This window comes from Symphalangus syndactylus, chromosome 7 (genome assembly GCF_028878055.3).
Source record: "Symphalangus syndactylus isolate Jambi chromosome 7, NHGRI_mSymSyn1-v2.1_pri, whole genome shotgun sequence".
In the NCBI taxonomy this organism is placed as follows: domain Eukaryota; kingdom Metazoa; phylum Chordata; class Mammalia; order Primates; family Hylobatidae; genus Symphalangus; species Symphalangus syndactylus.
This window is the reverse complement of record NC_072429.2, coordinates 88,576,428-88,597,555: the sequence shown is the minus strand read 5'-3', so window position 1 is coordinate 88,597,555 and position 21,128 is coordinate 88,576,428. Positions and strand designations below refer to the sequence as shown.

General features: G+C 37.1%; 1 protein-coding gene across 5 annotated transcripts in view; it reads right to left on the bottom strand.

Annotated features, from left to right (window-relative positions):
* DECR1 (2,4-dienoyl-CoA reductase 1) overlaps window positions 1–21,128 on the bottom strand; it is a 68,289-nt gene that overhangs the window by 30,781 nt on the left and 16,380 nt on the right. For all 5 annotated transcript variants that reach the window (XR_008659028.2, XM_055286718.2, XM_055286722.2 and 2 more), the window contains exons 3-6: window positions 20,391–20,448; window positions 20,185–20,271; window positions 18,308–18,455; window positions 2,400–2,499 (exon numbers count right to left, since the gene is read on the bottom strand). Coding sequence is in view for 4 of the 5 variants with exons in the window: in XM_055286718.2 (XP_055142693.1) it covers window positions 2,400–2,499; window positions 18,308–18,455; window positions 20,185–20,271; window positions 20,391–20,448 (393 nt within the window). In the remaining variant the exon portion in view is untranslated. The remainder of the gene's footprint in view (window positions 1–2,399; window positions 2,500–18,307; window positions 18,456–20,184; window positions 20,272–20,390; window positions 20,449–21,128) is intronic.

The window sequence follows — 21,128 nt, the reverse complement described above, 5'->3', positions numbered from 1 at the left end:
TATAAATTACCCAGTCTCAGGTATTTCTTCATAGCAGTGTGAGAATGGACTAATACAGATGGAGAAGGAAGACAGCCAAGGCATATGGGTCAATATGAGTAAAGGACAAGGGCCCAAACAACATGTAGAATTTGGGAACCTATAATGCCTTATTTAGTAAGACTGTGTACTATAAAGTATGAGAAGAAGGTTGATGGGAACTCAAGCTGTAAAGGAAGGCACGCGTTTACTGAGCATCTATTACACGCAGGAACACAATAAAAGCAGCACCAAATCAGTTCTTAAAGGACATGAGATGAAAAGCTCTAACAAGACTGAAGAGTACCCACAAAAAAAATATTGACATTGAACAAATGCTGCCAAAATAGTCAAGTTCTCATCTTTTATTTCCAAAACCACCTGACCTTAAAAAATGGTAATTATCTCTATTCAGACTAAGATTCAGCTCGTGAATAAATATTTCTTTCTATCTCAAACTAATGTGCATTTACTGACTAAATATCAAAAATGCTCTGGGACTACTAAAAGAAGAGTACCATAATTCAGCTCAACAAGCATGGAGCACAAGCTATGGGTAATGAGGATGCAAACATATGGTCCTTTCTCTCACAGAACTCACGGTGAAGTGGGGAAGTCAGATTGTTTAATGTTATGTTAATGGAGAAACCCCATCTCTACTAAAAGTACAAAATTAGCCAGGTGTGGTGGCATATGCCTGTAATCCCAGCTACTTGGAAGGCTGAGGCAGGAGAATCACTTGAACCCAGGAGGCACAGGTTGCGGTGGGCCAAGATCGCACCATTGCACTCCAGCCTGGGCAACAAGAGCAAAACTCCATCTCAAAAAAAAAAAAAAAAAAAAAAAGGCCCGCCATGCCCTGCTCTCTCTCTCTGCTATATTGGTATATTACCTTCATTTTAGAATCTATTTATTAGTGTTTGTCCTTTCACTAGATTGGATTAAACAAAGTTTTAAGGCACAGAGAGGAGGAAATGATTACAGAGAAAACATCCCAAAAGAAGTAAGCAAAACATCACAGCAAAATTCCAACAACAATATAACTCAGGCATAGGCATATGAAAGCTGTATGGTAAGTTTAGGGAAACATGGAACAGTTAACATGGAACAGTTCAATGGAAATTAAAGCATGGAAATAATAAATGGAATAGTAAAAAAAATTTAAGCTTAGCTAACAACGAGGACTGTTCTATTTCAATCACTATCATATCCCTAGGACAAAGCACATATAAGGTATACAATAAACATTTATTGAATAAATAAATTAATTAACAATGGCCAGAGACAAGTCTGTTTAGAATGCCATAGTGAGTTCTGGCTTTTATTCCAAAGAGTGACGGAAATGATCTAAGATTTTTAGCTAGGGAGTGTCATGGGCAGACATATATGTTCTTAGAAAGATAATTCTGGTGAAAAATGTGAATATAAAATACAGGGGGAAGAGACTGGTAGCAAAGAAATATACCATGATTATAGCAAGCCAGACAAGCACTGAAATGATGAGAACTCCCATTATAACAAAGACAATGGAAAAGGCCAATGGAGGACAAATTCAAAAAGCAATCATGGCTGGGTGTAGTGGCTCATGCTTGTAATCCCAGCACTTTGCTAGGCTGAGGCAGGAGGATTTCTTGAGGTCAGGAGTTCCAGACCAGCCTGGGCAACATAGCAAGACCTCATCTCTACAAAAAATTTTAAAAAATTAGCCAGATGCTGTGGCACCCGCCTGTAGTCCCAGCTACTTGGGAGGCTAAGGTGGGAGGATGGCTTGAGTCTGGGAGATTAAGACTGCAATAAGCTGTTATTGCGCCACTGCAATCCAGCTTGGGCAACAGAGTGAAGTCCTGTCTCAAAAAAAAAAAAAAAAAAAAGGCAGTTATACTCTGCTGAGAAAAGGCCACTGGACTTGGCAAGTGCTCATAGTCTGTGTTAGTCCCATTAATCTTATACAGTATCTACAATAAAAGAATAAAGATGTGCTTATGAGAGGGGTTAGGGATGGCACTGATAAAGATCTATGGGACAGCAAAAAGGCTATAGTCCTGTGGTGTCTTATACGTAGCCACCAGCCATACACAGCTACTAATTTTCAAAATTTAGTTTCTCAGTCACAGTGGGATATTCCAAGGGTTCAATATCTACATGTGGCTATTGGATAGTGCATATTTACAGAACATTTCCATCACTGCAGAAAGTTCCACAGGACAGTGCTGCTATAGACAGACAGGACTTATCTGGGAGATAAAATGTATGTCTCATTGTGAATCCAAGTCTTTGTGTACTTTTCTCTGGATGGACACCAGAAAGGAGGAATTTAGTTCCCTGAGCCACCAAACTGTATTAGTTATGTTCAGCAACAGGACTGACAAGGAAGTACTTACTTGCTCATGGCTTCCACACCTGCTTTGGCAGAAGCACTTGGTACTACAAAACCTGAACCAGTCTCAGCATAGATAGTGGTAATGGCAAGAAATGCTGCTCCTGAAATTTTAAAAGGATGCAGTTGATTAGCAATATAGCTGTATCGCTTCACATAAGGAAAACATTATTTATAAAAATGGGATCTGATTAAAGAGGGTATAAGAAAAACTGAAGTATTTTTTAAAACTTCACTCACTCTAAATTAATGAGAGAATAATCTAAGAAAATTGATATGTCTTGCTACTAATCTTGTGATTTAGGATGGCCCAGTCTGCACTTACTTGGAATGTATGCCTGGCAAGTCAATACGAAAGCCCAAATCTCAGAGGCATGCCCCTATTGCACCTTGTATAATCAGCTGGTCAGGATCCCCATTAACTAAGCACTACTTGAATAAGAATAAATCAGAATTAAAATTAAACTAGCAGGGACTTCTGCCTCCAGCCATAATGAACTTCCCTTCTGCTGTAAACATCAAGAAAACGGAGTAAGATATATGCTACAATTACATACAGATACTGCACAGCAGGCAGGGAAGGACTATGACTGAAAGAAGGAAAATGAATAAGCCCTGAGATACCTTAGCTTTTTGCCTAAAGGTACTATATAGATGGAAGGATGAGGAGGAGGAATCTAAGCAGAAAATGGCATTCACACTGAGTTAACAAGATAGAGATCAGTTTGGGGAGCCTGAGGAAACTAAGGTTTCTAAGAGTTCCTCCAAGGAGGAAAGTAGGCAGAGATATTAATAGAACTCCATAAAGCTGCATGGAGTCTCAATGAGTCTTTAGACAAATAAGCTGTACATGTTTAGTGTGAGATTCCATGAGGCCAGGCAAAGAACAACTACCAGGAAGCTGTAAGTGATGCAATTCCCAGAGCTTGCATAGGGCTGGGAGACATGGGAGTTCTAAGCAGCTTCATTGAACATCCAGAGCTTTCAGTAGAGAGCTCAGAAAAAAAAAAATGCCTTAGTAGGAGGGTTAAATTAGCCCCAAAGTAAAGACTACTATATACTTGCTGAAATAAAGCTTTAAAATGACCCTTAAAAATGATTAAGCTGATGTACAAGTAATTTAAAAGCGTTCCAAAATAACAAAAAAAAACCACACCTCAAAAGAAAATTAAAATACACACAGACACAAACACACAACAACAATGTAATACTCACAGCATGCAATAAAAAATTACTGCACATAAAAAGACACAGAAACCTAACAAGGAGAAAAATGATTAATAGACAGAGTCCCAGAAATGACAGAGAAGACAGAAGTAGCAGACAAACAGCCTTTTAAATGCTATTACAAATATTTTTAAAGATTTCACTGAAAATATTTATATGATGAGAAAAATGGAAAATACAAAATAGAAACCAATATGGCTTCTAAAGCAGAAAAATACAATATCTGAAAGGAAAAATTTAACAAATAAGCTTAGCTATAGAAGAAAAGATCCATGAATCTGAAAACACAGCAATATAAACTATCCAAAATGAAAGACAAATGCGAAAAAAAATCTGAGGAAAAACCCAGAACCTCACTGACCTGTGGAACAGTATCTAGCATTCTAACAAACGTATAGTTAGAATCACAGAGGAAGAAAATGCACTTGAATAAGGACTAAAAAAATTCCGAATTTGGTAAAAACTATAACTTACAACGCAGAAAGCTAAACGAATCCCAAGCAGGATAAACAGGGAAAAAAAATCAAGACATCATCATAATCAATAACTGAAAACCAGTGATATATAGAATCTTAATAGCAGCCAAAGGTAAAAATAAACAATAAAAATACACAAACACAGATAAAAATTTTCATTGGCTTCTCATTTCTAAAAATAACGTAAGCTAGAAGACAAGGGAGCTATATTTTTAAGGTGCTGAAAGATAGAAGCTTGTTAACTCTGAATTCCATATCCATCAAAAATATCCTTCAAAAATCAAGGTGATATGAAAATGATATTATAGAGAAACAGATTGTCAAAAGGAAAGAAATAGTAAATATGTAGGTAAATATAAAATATTTTTTCTTGTTTTCTAAATTTCTGTTTTAAATGATTGTATAAAAGCTGTATTAAAAAGTGATACTGCACATACAGTGGTCAATAGTGTCTAGGACACAGCAGGTTCTCAATAAATTAACTGAATGAGGCCAGGCACAGTGGCTCACGCCTGTAATCCCAGCACTTTGGGAGACCAAGGGGAGCAGATCGCCTGAGGTCAGGAGTTCGAGACCAGCCTGGCCAACATGGTGAAATCCTGCCTCTACTAAAAATACAAAAATTAGCCGGGTGTGGTAGGGCATGCCTGTAATTCCAGCTACTCAGGAGGCTGAGGCAGGAGAATCACTTGAACCCAGGAGGCAGAGGATGCAGTGAGCCGAGATGATGCCATTGCACTCCAGGCTGGGTGACAAGAGCCAGACTCCATCTCAAAAAATAAATAAATAAATAACTGAAAGAATGAAGGCTTAAAAGGGTAATCTTTAGGTCCTGAGAAATCAGTGATTTCTCTACTTCTTATTTATTCATAGCACGGGATAAGACAATACTTAATATTTGCAAAAGGATCAAAATAAGTTTACATCTTTTACATAACAGCAAATACTTTTAGAAATTTAAATTTGAAGGACTACAAGGAAAGTATTCTGAAGAATATTCAGATAAGTTTTCTCTGCTCCATATATTTAGTTTCTCTTTCTCTCAGCATTTTCCAGAGTAGAAAGAAAACTCAGCCCATCCTGGGAAACACGAGGGTGGAAGAGGGGGCAGGAGTACCATTTTGAGGATAGGAAAAAATAAGAATGGTTATGTTAGTCATTCTGGTAACTCCTTTTATATATCAAACAGCCTTTCAGATCACTGAAAATTACTTTGCTTCCAAAATCGTACTCCATGAAAGAGGAGGGATGTAGAACATTAGTGGACTCCATTACAGTACATTTACAACAGATGCTAACTGCATCATTCATATAGCAAAATTACAAAAAAAAAAAAAAAACTGCTTTAAAAGTGACAAATACAAAGCAAATGCTCCAATGGAAAGTGCACTGTCTTTCAACTAAGACTGAACAAATACATTTCTCCAAGTGTGGGAAAGGAGTTAAGCCATCCTAATACAATTTAGATGCTGAAATGAAAGTTATTTTACTATACTCTTTATCCCTTTAAGGTTTTATTTTCTCAGCCTAGAAAATTTGGGTAGCCCACCTCTTAGAATGAGATATTGCAGCTTTTAATTCTCCTGAGTGTAAAAGGGAGATAAAGGTTTGAAACTGCACTGTTCCAATAGCATTAATGCTGCAAGGCGAAACAATTATCGGCTTCAAAACAATGAACAGTGGTGCTAAAGTGCAAAGTAAAGAATTCCTAGATCCCCAGGGTTAGTCACATATATTTTCCTTCTTGTACAGAGGCCCCTTATTTCAATTAGAATAACTGCCCATGGAAAAGCTTTATAAAAGGCAAGTTTCTAACAGCTCAGAGCAGACAACAGAAATGAATCTATATTACTAATGAGGTTAAGAAAATAGAAAACGGAAGCAACAAATGAAATAAATATTATGTTAGCCCATCTTCGTTATTTTGAAATGGAAAAAAATAGTAATAAAAGAACATCAAAGATTATATTATCTACCAAAAAAGCTATGATATGTGCAAGATTATGATCTAATTTCAAAAGAAGATTCAAAAGTTCTAAAATCTGGTTTCAATACAAACTATGAATTGAAAGAATCACTAAACAATTTTAGTGATTCAATACAAACTATGAAAATTGAAAGAATCACTAAACAAATTTAGTTCCAATGACCAACAGAAAGGGAATAGTATAGACACCTGGGCTCAGAAACTGATTCCACTATTTACTAGCTGTGTAGCTATGAGACTTTGGGGAAGTTGCATCCCTGCTCTGGACCCTAGATTTATCACCTGTAAAACAGGAACATAGGGAGTATCCAGCAAATGTCATTAGATTCTAAGGATTACTTGTTAATTTACTGCTGTTGTTGATTCCACCTATTACTCTTCTGCTCTCAGGCAAAAAGACTGCCATTTACTAGCTGTGTGTTAATAATTTGGCAAGTTGTGTTAGGAAACATCACCAGAATGGAAGGTAACTCCAACAGGCATCCCAGCCCTCTAGTTTCACAGACACATCCAAGAATTTGTTGAACCGCTGGTAGGTCAGGGCTGCCACACATGGTTGAGCAGTGCATAAGGGTGCCATATCTAAGGAAGCATGTTTTACATTACAGATATTACATGATTATTTACTTATTTCAAAATTTTCTGGTCGTTCTGAGGGTTTCCTTTCTAACAAGATAAGAAATATATGTGGGCAGAATGGCCCCACTTAAAGATCCCATGCCCTAATTCCTAAGAACTGAATTTCTTATTTTACTTGGCAAAATAACTTTGAAGACGTTAAGAAAGGTTACAGAATTTAAGAGAGGGGCCTTTCTGGGATTATCCAAGTAACAGAGTCTAATCACATGAACCCTTAAAAACAGATAACTTTCTCTGGCTGTAGTCAGAAAGATGAATTTTAAGGAGCAGGCAAGAGAGATGTGGTAGAAGGAAAAGTCAGTCCCCAAGCATGAGAAAGACATACTGTGGTATTGCTGGCTCTGAGATGTACCAGTCCCTATGTAAGGATCAGAGAGAGGTCCCTAGGAGATAGGGTGGCCCTGAGCTGCCAGCAACCATGAACATATACACTTCCGTTCTACAACCACAAGAAATTTGATTCTTTCAACGACCTAAATGAGCCTGGATGTAGACTCTTTCTAGAGCCTCCAAGACATGAGCTCTGCTGGGTGACTCCCTGATATTAGCTTATAAGATCTGAAGCAGAGAAACCAGCCAAGCAACTCTGTGCATTTACTTGCAAAAAACAGAATTATAAAATTATAAGTGTATGATATATTAAGCTGTTAAGTTTGTGGTCATTTGTTGTAACCACAATGGGGGACTAGTAGAGTGTATTATGTCAACTTTCCAACAAACAGAAATAAAGTATCTTAATTTTTTTTTAATCCTTGTTTAACTTTACCTATCACCGAAGGATGAAGTCCACATTGCTTGGCCTCATCTCCTACCCCTCCAGGCATTATATGTCACATATAAGCAACACTGAACTCCTTGTATGCCTAAATACACAGCTGAGCTGTTGGTTGCAGTTCTAACTCTTCTACTATTATTGCTAGCAATTAATCTTACTGACAATCATGGTAAGAAGACAAACTTCTCTGTCTTTTTGACGAGGGCACAGAGGATACCTGTCTCCGAGCCATTTTTCAATGAGAGCCCATATGAAAATCTAAAAATCCTTAATTCTCTAAAAGCTACTCAAAATAGGACTATAACATTTAAAAACTAGAATAACCCTATATAAATAATATTATCTACTAAGGAAACACTTTCTTATTTAAACGTTTAATATAAATACCTCATGTAGGCTGCTATTTTTAAGTTTAATTATAGTAAGAAGGGATATCAGGGCTCTGGTTTTTCTAACCAATTTTAATTATGAGTCAAAACCTAAGTTTCAGATAGTTGATGGTCCCCTTGTAAAAGATGTGGTAAAAATACATTTATCTTGGAGGAAACTTAACATTTTCTTTCATAACTAACATCTATTGAGTACTAGTCTGCCCCGGGAACTATTCTTAACACTTTATAGACACTAGCTCTTATAATCATTACAGCAATCCTAGGAGGAAGGCTTTATTATTAACATTATTTTACAGAAAAGACAGGCACAGCAAGCTAATCTGTCCAAGTTGTTAGGACTAGTAAGTATTAACCAGGATTGGAACTTGGCAGTTAGTGCTCTTAACTACTATGTAACTACTACTGCCTTGCCAAGAAATTTCTAATTACTACTTAGAAAGAAAAACTAATTTATTTTCAAAATTCTCAAATCACTTTACCTTTACCTTATCTTCAAAAAACACCAAAATAAGGTACACAGTTGTCCTAAGAAATTTTAACAGATGAGGGTGAACTCTCCCATCAAACGAGATGACTCTAGAAAAAAGTGATTTTAAAAGGATACTAGTACCACCTTAATAAATTTCAACTGATAACTAAAAATGTGTTTTAAAATACTCTTCAGATGCACCCACTGTTCTAGAAAAAACAAAATCTCTGGACACAATATAAAGAAATGTACTCATGTGGTTCTTATGTACTCTAAGCAACATACACCTTGCACTCACACTGTTGACAAATAAGAAAAGCCTTCCACTATGCTCTACTCTTCCCACTTCTGAAACAAGGTGCATTTGCTTCCATTCCAATTGATCATGTCAATGACTGGTCATCTTTTCCCTCTAATAGTAAAGTTGAAGGACATAACTGAAAAAAGTATTAAGTATGTACTCAACTCACCTTCCTTTTGCAGGTCTCCAAAATGTTTCACTGCATAAACAAAGCACCACCTTTGTGTTCAGTGTTGAGTGAGGAAATGGTGGGGAAGGAATGGAAAGGCTTTGCAGGTGGGGCAGAAGTAATGCACCCTGATAAAAGAATTTCTAACGGATGGAGAGTTGATGGAAAAGGAGACTTACAACATGAAACAATAACTAGATGTAGCGTGTTTTTAAGTGCTAAAGCAGGGGAACCCAACACCCCGGCCCCATACCAGTCTATGGCCAGTTAGGAACCGGGCCACACAGCAAGAAGTGAGCAGTGGGTGAGCCAGCATTACTGCCTGAGCTCCACCTCCTGTCAGATCAGCGGTGACATTAGGTTATCATAGGAGCGCAAACCCTATTGCAAACTGCACGTGCAAGGAATCTAGCTTGCACATTCCTTATGATACTCTAATACCTGATGATCTGAGGTGAAACAGTTTCATCCCAAAACCACCCGCTGCCCCTTCCCCTGGTCTGTGAAAAAATTTTCTTTCACGAAAATGGCCCCTGGTGCCAAAAGGGCTGGGGATCACTCTGCTAAAGTGTGCATGCTAGCCCCTGAACTGGTAATCCTTCCCTGAGGAGTAGACTAGAGCTGGGAATAGAGACTCTATGGCTCAGGGAAAGAATGATTCTAATCAGGGCATGTGTAATGGATCAGTCAAACGGGCTAGTATAGAGACTGGACAGGCTGAGGGTGCTACATTATGGAGGACAAGGAAGAGTAAATGGTCAAGTACAGTATCTATGGGTTGGAAAAAAGAATGTTTTGAAATTTATTCTTGTGTTTACAGTTCACACATCAGGGACTCCAGAAGAACAGGAAGATGGTTAAAAAATCTTGTGTTTTCTGATAATTTAATTGAACTGCAAAAACAGTATAATGTATTTCACTCAGTTCAATGCTTCCAAGGCCTCTGGCCTTGAAAACTGTTTCTTCTTCTCTATTGACTAAAACAGTCCTTTGTTTTTATTCTTTCTTCAGTTGGTGATTTACATTTATTCTCTTCCTCTATCACAAGGCTGCTGGTAAGATTATTCACTTTACTCTTTCCCTTTCCCCAATACAAGATCCATATGGTTCAAGCTTCCTTGGGTTGCTTCTACTTCTTAGTTTTAAATTCCCTGAGGTTCTTAAAAGTTATTTCCACCAAAGTCTTTATGTTAGCTAGGCTATCAGATGTCCATTCACATGTAAGAAAAAGCACACGTACATCTGTAAAACAATTTATATTTTTCATGAGGCTTCTACACCTAACACCTTGTTCTGTTACTAAATACTGGAGTAGTAATTTATTGTCAAGTCTATTTTATAGATGAAAAAGCTGAATAACAGTAAAATATCGTCACTCACTAACTGTCCAAGTATCAGGTGTAAACTAAGTGACTGACTATGACTAGAACAAAAAGTCACAGTTCGTTCTTTTTCTCTACTAGACCACTTACAACAACTAATTTTTAAAATTATGTCAATTGTCGATTTTAATAGTAATAGTTAACACTTAGGTAATTAATAAGCCATAGTTTCTCATCTGTAAATGTGAGTGTTAAAAATTCACTTCCTATAGTAAAAAAAAAAGATTGTACCTCAGTTTCCACCCATGTCTATAAATGGGAATAAAAGAGCACTTACTTGCAAGGTCATTGCAAGTGTTAAATGAGTTAATAAGTACTTAGCACTTAGAACAAAGCCTGATACAAAATAAGCACTCAATAAACATTAGATGTGAAAGAAAGAAAAAAAGAAGGAAGGAAAGAGTTTTATAAGGGCAAAAAAAGAAAGGAAGGGAGGAAGGAAGGGAAGGAGGGAGGAAGGAAAGAAGGAAGTAAAAATAAGTGAAAATTTGGTTAAAATTAGGTAATGTCTTTAAAAAGAATACTTCACTTTTTGCTTGTTCTGTATTCCAGCACCTGTTACATCATATACCTTTATTTAATATAGAACTTGTGGCAATCACTATAGAATTCTCATATGTTCTTAGGTATAAGGAATTCTAGCTTTCTGGTATAAAGTAATCCATGTGATTCAACACCAAAGCTAGTCCAAAATCAAGTACAATATCTGAGTAGGCTGTCATATATTTTTTCAATAAATACATGCAAGAAAAGCAAAAAAATTTTTAAGAAAAAACAGTTTTATCTAGATGCAATCAAAATGTATTTTTAAGACAATAATAGACATGAGGCCAATGTTTTAACTTGAATGTTAAGTAACTTAAGATTCTAAAAAAAAATCCAAATATGAAGAGTATTACACTACGTCAAACGCTTATATGATATGTCTCTGATGGCGGCACAAGAGGCTTTTGTTGGATTCAGGTTAAAGTAACAATTTTGCAAAGCAAGGCTGTAGCCAACATATCACCTGTTGGACAAAGCTCCCAGAGCAGGTGCAAAGGACAAGGTAACATCTGCATATAAACTCCCCTCAAATCCTAATCACTAAACTAAGCAAGCACAGAAGCTAAGAAGCTCAATGAAAAGTAACACTTGGCAAATGACAAAGTAAGCATTAAGAAAATTTCAGCAAAACAAATCTAGCAATATATAACTAGGATAATTTACCAAAATTAAGGAAGATTCAGCCTAGGAATGAAATGGTGTTCAATATTCAAAAAATAATTAATGTAATTCACCATATTAACAGGCTAAAAATATACCCATCTCAATAAATATAGAAAGAAGGCTTATATTAACAAATTCAATACCTATTCATGGCTTTTTTAAAAAAAGCTATAACGACAGGATCAAATTCACACATAACAATATTAACCTTAAATGCAAATGGGCTAAATGCTCCAATTAAAAGACACAGACTGGCAAATTGGACAAAGAGTCAAGACCCATCAGTGTGCTGTATTCAGGAGACCCATCTCACGTGCAGAGACACACATAGGCTCAAAATAAAGGGATGGAGGAAGATCTACCAAGCAAATGGAGAACAAAAAAAAGCAGCGGTTGCAATCCTAGTCTCTAATAAAACAGACTTTAAACCAACAAAGATCAGAAGAGACAAAGAAGGCCATTACATAATGGTAAAGGGATCAATTCAACAGGAGGAGCTAACTATCCTAAACATATATGCACCCAATACAGGAGCACCCAGATTCATAAAGCAAGTCCTTAGAGACCGACAAGGAGACGTAGACTCCCACACAATAATAATGGGAGACTTTAACACCCCACTGTCAGCATTAGACAGATCAACAAGATGGAAAGTTAACAAGGATCTCCAGGAATTGAACTCAGCTCTGCACCAAGCAGACCTAACAGACATCAACAGAACTCTCCACCCCAAATCAACAGAATATACATTCTTCTCAGTACCACATTGCACTTATTCCAAACTTGACCACATAGTTGGAAGTAAAGCACTCCTCAGCAAATGTAAAACAACAGAAATTATAACAAGCTGTCTCTCAGACCACAGTGCAATCAAACTAGAACTCAGGTTTAAGAAACTCATTCAAAACCGCTCAACTGCATGGAAACTGAACAACCTGCTCCTGAATGACTACTGGGTACATAACTAAATGAAAGCAGAAATAAAGATATTCTTTGAAGCCAATGAGAACAAAGACACAACATACCAGAATCTCTGGGACACATTTAAAGCAGTGTGTAGAGGGAAATTTATAGCACTAAATGCCCACAAGGGAAAGCAGGGAAGATCTAAAATTGACACCATAACATCACAATTAAAAGAACTAGAGAAGCAAGAGCAAACACATTTAAAAGCTAGCAGAAGGCAAGAAATTACTAAGATCAGAGCAGAACTGAAGGAGACAGAGACATAAAAAACCCTTCAAAAAAATCAACAAATCCAGGAGCTGGTTTTTTGAAAACATCAACAAAATTGATAGACCGCTAGCAAGAATAATAAAGAAGAAAAGAGCAAAGAATCAAATAGACGCAATAAAAAATGATAAAGGGGATATCACCACTGATCCCACAGAGATACAAACTCCCATCAGCGAATACTATAAACACCTCTATGCAAATAAACTAGAAAATCTGGAAGAAATGGATACATTCCTGGACACATACACCCTCCCAAGACTAAACCAGGAAGAAGTTGAATCCCTGAATACACCAATAACACACTCTGAAATTGAGGCAATAATTAAAAGCCTACCAACCAAAAAAAGTCCAGGACCAGACAGATTCACAGCCAAATTCTACCAGAGGTACAAAGAGAAGCTGGTACCATTCCTTCTGAAACTATTCCAATCACCAGAAAAAGAGGGGATCCTCCCTGACTCATTTTATGAGGCCAGCATCATCCTGATACCAAAGCCTTCCAGAGACACAACAAAAAAAGAGAATTTTAGACCAATATCCCTGATGAACGTCCATGCAAATATCCTCAGTAAAATACTGGCAAACCAAATCCAGCAGCACATCAAAAAGCTTATCCACCACGATCAAGTGGGCTTCATCCCTGGGATGCAAGTCTGGTTCAACATTATGCAAATCAATAAACGTAATCCATCATACAAACAGAACCAAAGACAAAAACTACATTATTATCTCAAAAGATGCAGAAAAGGCCTTTGACAAAATTCAACCGCGCTTCATGCTAAAAACTCTCAATAAATTAGGTATTGATGGGACGTATCTCAAAACAATAAGAGCTATTTATGACAAACCCACAGCCAATATCATACTGAATGGGCAAAAACTGGAAGCATTCTCTGTGAAAACTGGCATAAGACAGGGATGCCCTCTCTCACCACTCCTACTCAACATAGTGTTGGAAGTTCTGGCCAGGGCAATCAGGCAGGAGAAAGAAATAAAGGATACTCAATTAGGAAAAGAGGAAGTCAAATTGTCCCTCTTTGCAGATGACATGATTGTATATTTAGAAAACCCCATCATCTTAGCCCAAAATCTCCTTAAGCTGATAAGCAACTTCAGCAAAGTCTCAGGATACAAAATCAATGTGCAAAAATCACAAGCATTCCTATACACCAATAACAGACAAACAGAAAGCCAAATCATGAGTGTACTCCCATTCACAATTGCTTCAAAGAAAATAAAATACCTAGGAATCCAACTTACACGGGACATGAAGGACCTCTTCAAGGAGAATTACAAACCACTGCTCAATGAAATAAAAGAGGACACACACAAATGGAAGAACGTTCCATGCTCATGGATAGGAAGAATCAGTATCATGAAAGTGGCCACACTGCCCAAGGTAATTTATAGATTCAATGCCATCCCCATCAAGCTACCAATGACTTTCTTCACAGAATTGGAAAAAACTACTTTAAAGTTCATGTGGAACCAAAAAAGAGCCCGCATTGCCAAGACAATCCTAAGCCAAAAGAACAAAGCTGGAGTCATCACACTACCTGACTTCAAACTATACTACAAGGCTACAGTAACCAAAACAGCATGGTACTGGTACCAAAACAGAGATATAGATCAATGGAACAGAACAGAGCCCTCAGAAATAATACCACACATCTACAACCATCTGATCTTTGACAAACCTGACAAAAACAAGAAATGGGGAAAGGATTTCCTATTTAATAAATGGTGCTGGGAAAACTGGCTAGCCATATGTAGAAAGCTGAAAGTGGATCCCTTCCTTACTCCTTATACAAAAATTTATTCATGATGGATTAAAGACTTAAATGTCAGACCTAAAACCATAAAAACCCTAGAAGAAAACCTAGGCAATACCATTCAGGACATAGGCATAGGCAAGGACTTCATGTCTAAAACACCAAAAGCAATGGCAACAAAAGCCAAAATAGACAAATGGGATCTAATTAAACTAAATAGCTTCTGCACAGCAAAAGAAACTACCATCAGAGTGAACAGGCAACCTACAGAACGGGAGAAAATTTCTGCAATCCACCCATCTGACAAAGGGCTAATATCCAGAATCTACAAAGAACTTAAACAAATTTATAAGAAAAAATCAAACAACCCCATCAAAAAGTAGGCGAAGGATTTGAACAGACACTTCTCAAAAGAAGACATTTCCACAGCCAGCAAACACATGAAAAAATGCTCATCATCACTGGCCATCAGAGAAATGCAAATCAAAACCACAATGAGATATCATCTCACACCAGTTAGAATGGGAATCATTAAAAAGTCAGGAAACAACAGGTGCTGGAGAGGATGTGGAGAAATAGGAACACTTTTACACTGTTTTTGGGACTGTAAACTAGTTCAACCATGGTGTAAGACAGTGTGGCGATTCCTCAAGGATCTAGAACTAGAATTACCATTTGACCCAGCCATCCCATTACTGGGGATATACCCAAAGGATTATAAATCATTCTACTATAAAGACACATGCACACGTATGCTTATTGTGGCACTATTCACAATAGCAAAGATTTGGAACCAACCCAAATGTCCATCAATGATAGACTGGATTAAGGAAATGTGGCACATATACACCATGGAATACTATGCAGCCATAAAAAGGATGAGTTCATGTCCTTTGTGGGGACATGGATGAAGCTGGAAACCATCATTCTGAGCAAACTATTGCAAGGACAGAAAACCAAACACTGCATGTTCCCCCTCATAGGTGGGAATTGATCAATGAGAACACTTGGACACAGGGTGGTGAACACCACATACTGGGGCCTGTCGTGGGGTTGGGGTAGGGAGGAGGGATAGCATTAGAAGATATATCTAATGTAAATGATGAGTTAATGGGTGCAGCACACCAACATGGCACATGTATACATATCTAACAAACCTGCACGTGTGCACATGTACCCTAGAACTTAAAGTACAATAATAATAATAAAAAAGCTATCAGCAAACTAGATATAGAAGATAACTTCCTAAAGCTGATAAAGGATATTTATGAAAACTTACAGGTAAATCATAATTAATAGTGAAAATCTAATTGCTTTCCTCCTGGCATCAGGAGGAAATGTATTTGATTTGTTCTTAATACTAGGAACAAGCAGAATCTAAGTTTTTACCTATTCAATATTTTAGTGAAGGTCCCATCCAGTAAAATAAGGCAAGAAAGAAAATAAAAGCCTTATCAATTGGGAAGGAAAATATAGAAACTCTCTTTTTTTCACCAACAGTATTATCAATGCAGAAAATCCAAGAGAATCTAAACAAACAAACAAAAAAAAACTGTAATAACCATTCAGCGAGTTTAGCAAGCTCCTAGGGAAAACATCAATACACAAAACTAAACCATTGTATTTCTAAATACTACAAGAAAACACCTAGAAAATAACATTTAGAAAACAGTGCCATTTGCAATAGCACCAAAAATTTAAATACTTAGGGAGAAAGTTAACAAAACATGTACAATGCCTATGCAAAACACTGCTGATAGGAATTAAAGAAGACCTAAATAAATGGTGAGAGATACCACATTGAGAGATTGGAAGACATGGTATTGTTAAAAATGTCACGCTTCAGTTCCTTCACTGTCGATCCAGTACCAGAACAAATCCTTTACCGCGTACTCCCCTCAGCCGAGTGGTCCAAGTTCTCCAAACTCTGTCAGCTTATAGCATCAATAACTGACAGGAATCTTGAAAGAATAAAAACTGGCTTCCATCTTTTAAAAAGATATCTTATGTATTTTTAATGAAGCCCATAGAATTTTAATCCAATGTGATGAACAAAAATAGATCAGAGTCTATGTTAAAACGAAAGACAATAATGAGGAAAGAAGGGAGAGTCAGACAGAAATCGAGGGTCACAGAGATGAGCGAGGGAAGAAATAAGAGACAATGAGGCAAAGAAGGACAAAGAAATGAAAGAGACAGATTAAGAGAGAAACAGAGAACCAAAAATGAGGAGCTGACAGAGGCAGAGCAGTAGAGAATGAAATTGAGATATGAGCAAGGGGTAGGGCAAGAGAAAATCAGACAGAGGCAGAGACACAGGAGAGATACAGAGATCAAGGTTCCTCGGACAGAGAAGGGAAGAGAGAGGAGTCACACTCTTCCCTGTCCCCCCTTCCCACTCTTATCCATCTTCCCGCCCTTCACCAAAAAAAAAAAAAAAAATCAAATCAAACACTTATCCAAAATCCAATTATAAATCACATCCATTCTGCCATCATGAGTAACCAGGAATTTCAATTTCAATGAGTGCATAGAAAGGATGGAAGCTATTAGTGTATGTGTGTGAGCAGACACACACACACACAGAGCTAGTGCCTCTGTAGCATCTCTCTGCTCCTACATCGTATCTCAAGCTGGTTCTAGGATCACCTGCACTGCACAAAAGAAGAAACGGAACCTTATAAAGCAAAGGTTTCTGAACCAGAGGGAGGAACCTAGCCAGCTCCTTGCCCTCTTTCCTCCCCTCAACCCTCAAAGGACATCCTCTGAGGAACATGAGAACTCTTCCTCATTTTCCTTGTTTAGAATACTCTCCACCTTCTCTGAGAAAATACCCGCACCCTTCAAGTTCCCCAAATTATTCAGGGACAGGGTCTTGTCCACCTCTGTGCTTTGAGCATGAGTATAGGGCCTGCTACCCAAAAGTCATTAGTAAGTGTCTGTCAGGTGAATAAATGTATGCTGGTTCTAGATATACATGAATATACACACATATATACATTAGACATGTTTGCTATCCATGTACATATGAACTTTTATAAAGTAATTCATTCATAATACTAACAAAAATGTTCTCCTAGTAAGTTCTCTCTAAATCTATTTTCCCTCCAGTGTCCTTAATCTCATTGGTATTATCATCATCCAGACACTTCACCCCACCTGAAAATACTCTCATCAAATCAATAAGGCCTGTTGATCTTATCTTCTAAATGTCTTCTACTTTATCTCCCATGCAATCTAGCCACATGCTAAAAGAAAAATCAAATCCTCCTGAACGGCACTCCTTCCATCATCCATCTTGTTATCACTAACCTTTCCAATCAAGTTGCATTCTTTGTTCCACCTTCAATGGAAATCCATATAAAAATACTTCCTATTTCTTTCAGAATTAACATTACACCCCTTATTTTGGTATTGAGAACCTTCCCAATTACACTTCAACCCACCTTCCCAAAATTATTTCCTATTCCTTTCCCCATCTCTAATGACATCAAGGTTTTCATCATTCCCTATGTACTTATGCTCCTCCTCTCCACCAGGCCTCTATCCATGGACATTCACATGTCCCTTCCCTCCTCTTTCTCCACATCTAGATCTTTGAACTTACAGCTTAAGTTGCATCTTGTTCCTCAACCTGATCACTGACCCTAGGGAGAGTTAGTCATTCCTGTCTCTGGATTGCCAATGCACTTGAAACATATATTTCTTACTGCTCAAATTGTAATACATGATAATTATTTAAATATCATTTTTCTCCATTACACTGTGAGTTGTACAAGTGTAGACTGTCTCATTGACTTTTAAAGTACCACAGACCTTATCACAGAACCTTGCACGCACAGAAGCCAAATAAATATGGGAAAAGCAAATAAACATACCTTTCTGTGCTTTAATTAGTTGTTTTCCAATTTCTAGTGTGATGAAGGCTGTGCCATTTAGAACTATGTCAGTTATGGTTTTCCAAGCATTAGGAGAAAGTCTTTCGGTAGGAGAAATAAAATTCCCTGCTGCATTGTTTATCACAATCTAATAAATGAACAAGGTAAGTTACAGAAACTTTAGATGAGGAAAAACATTTTCCCTGCAGGGTTTTTGTTTCTGAAATGTATTAACAGAAATAATACAATAAAGTTGAAGTTCACAGCTACCTGCGAAACAATACCATGAGATTTGGTAGTCTGAGTCTGTGAAAACCTCCTATGTTAGTTACCAAATTTCAGAATCCTAAGCCGTCTTTAAATTAGGGTAGATTCTCCTATTAAGAAAACTAAGGCTGGGTGCAGTGGCTCATGCTTGTAATCCCAGCACTTTGGGATGAGTTTAAGACCAGCCTGGGCAACAAAGCGAGACCTCATCTCTACAAAAATTTTGTTTTAAAAATTAGCTGGGTGTGGTGGCACGTGCCTGTATTCCCAGCTACTTGGGGGGCTGAGGTGGGAGTATCGCTTGAGCCCAGGAGGTCAAGGCTCCACTGAGCCGTGATTGTGCCACTTGCACTCTAACCTGAGTGACAGAGCAAGACCCTGTCTCAAAATAAATGAATTTTAAAAGTTAAAAAAATGAATTAATATAGATTAAACATATTTACCATGTGTCTGCATTTTATTTCAAAGAATCTCAAGAAATGTCTTTTTGTTTCTGGTGTCATTTTAGTTTAACTTAACCAATGCAGCTTGTGGTTGATGATCTATTTGCCATCAATAAAGATTCTGGCTAGTTCTACAGGAGATTCAGTGTTATTGGTTCTGAAAATACCTTTAACATAGAAAAGTGCTATCTTTGAGACTACTGGAAGAAATGGCTTCTTTCCAATAAATGTACCAAGCAACAGCAAAATATTCATGCATATTTCAGGCCTTAAAAGGAGAAATTTTGAATTTCTTACAGTTTTTCATGTTTATATTGTTCTCCACTGAGGAAGACAATCAGAAGTTACTAGGAGAAGCAAAAAGCATCAATCATTTAAACTCAATGCTGTGCTCTTGGATAACTGCTCTTGTTATTTCATAATCTTATTAAATAAAGTGAAATCAAGTTTGTTTTCTGATCAATCATAAATAGATTCTTTAAGTATTCCTGAAAGGAAGTTGTGTAGTGGTCTTCCTACTCTGTTCTTTGCTTTAGCAGAACTGGCATTTTCCTAGGGACAGAAAATAGGTGCTTCTCAACACAGCACTTGCTCATATTGAGGTAGGAGGCAGGCCTAACTCTGGAGGCAGAGCTCCATCACAGGACCAGATTGAGGACTGGCTAAACCAGGTCCTGGATGAAAGCACCCCGTCTTTAGACATACCCACCAATGCACCATGTTTGTTTACCATTGCCATGGCAATGCCAGCAAGTTACTGCCCTTTCCATGGCAATGAACTGATGACTCAGAAGTTACCAACCCTTTTCTAGAAATTTCTGCATAAACCTAATTAATTTGCAGGTAATTAAAAGTGGGTATAAATATGACTATAAAACTGCCTCTCAACTGCTATGCCCAGCACATTAACTATGGAGTTGCTCTGCTCTGAAGGAACAGTCACAGATCCAATTCCACTGCTGCTGCTTTAGTAAAGCTGTTCTCTTCTACCACCAGCTCATCCTTGAACTCTTTCCTGGGTGAAGCCAAGAACCTTCCCAGGCTAAGCCCCAGATTGGGGCTTGCCTGTCCTACATCAGTATCAATATTTTATTTCCTTTGTACACATCAGTGGGTGTTATCAACATCAAGTGTCTTGCACTTTGGCTTCATCATCGCTACACTTACATTAGGATGTCCTGCAACTTTGATCAGTTCTGACACAGTGTTTTGAACCATATCAGGATCCCTCACATCACACTGAATTGCATGAACCTGCAAAATAACAAAAAGAATATGACATTTTCCAGGTTTCTTAAACCAAATGCATGAACAAATTATTTGAACATGTTATAATTCCTAAATCTAAATTAAATAACTGATTTTTAATGTACCTTATTCCCAGTTTGAGAAGAAATTTGTTCTGCGGTAGCTTTCAAAACATCCATCTTCCTAGAAATAAACACCTTGTATGACTTCATATTATATTTTTCAATTTCATAAATTGAAGAATACAGAGAATCCATAGCTTAAAGAAAAGCATTTCTGAGAAAGTATAGATGTTATTTACATACAAAAATCAATGCGAATTTTTTCTAAAAGTCAAATTTAGATCATTTTTATATATTTGATACTAATTTATTGAATTAGTCACTTTTAAACCAGTTTACTTTAACATTACACACAGATTTATTGTTTCCTTAATCAGCCAGGTTTACAAAGAAAATATATTCATGGTATAATGTTAGTAGGTTTTGTACTACATTTATGGGTTCAAAGAGTCTACATTTATTCACACAGTCTCACATTCTACAAAAAAAAAACTATGAATAGAAATTATTAAAATGAAAATAATATTTTAAAACTCTTAAAAACATTACAATGTAAAAACAAAAAATATTCCGGCCAATCTGCAATTGCAAATGACATAGTAACTGTTGTTTGGGTGACTACTTGGCTTACCTAAAATTTTACACCATTCAAAATGGTGAAGGGGTGGATTTTTAAACCAGTCTCTAAAGCCTCAGACTTAACAGAGTTTATAGGGTACCAGAATATGCCTAATAAGAAGAAATTCCTTCCACATGGTCTTACCCTTCCTATATTCATCACAATAATAGATATTTTGAAAT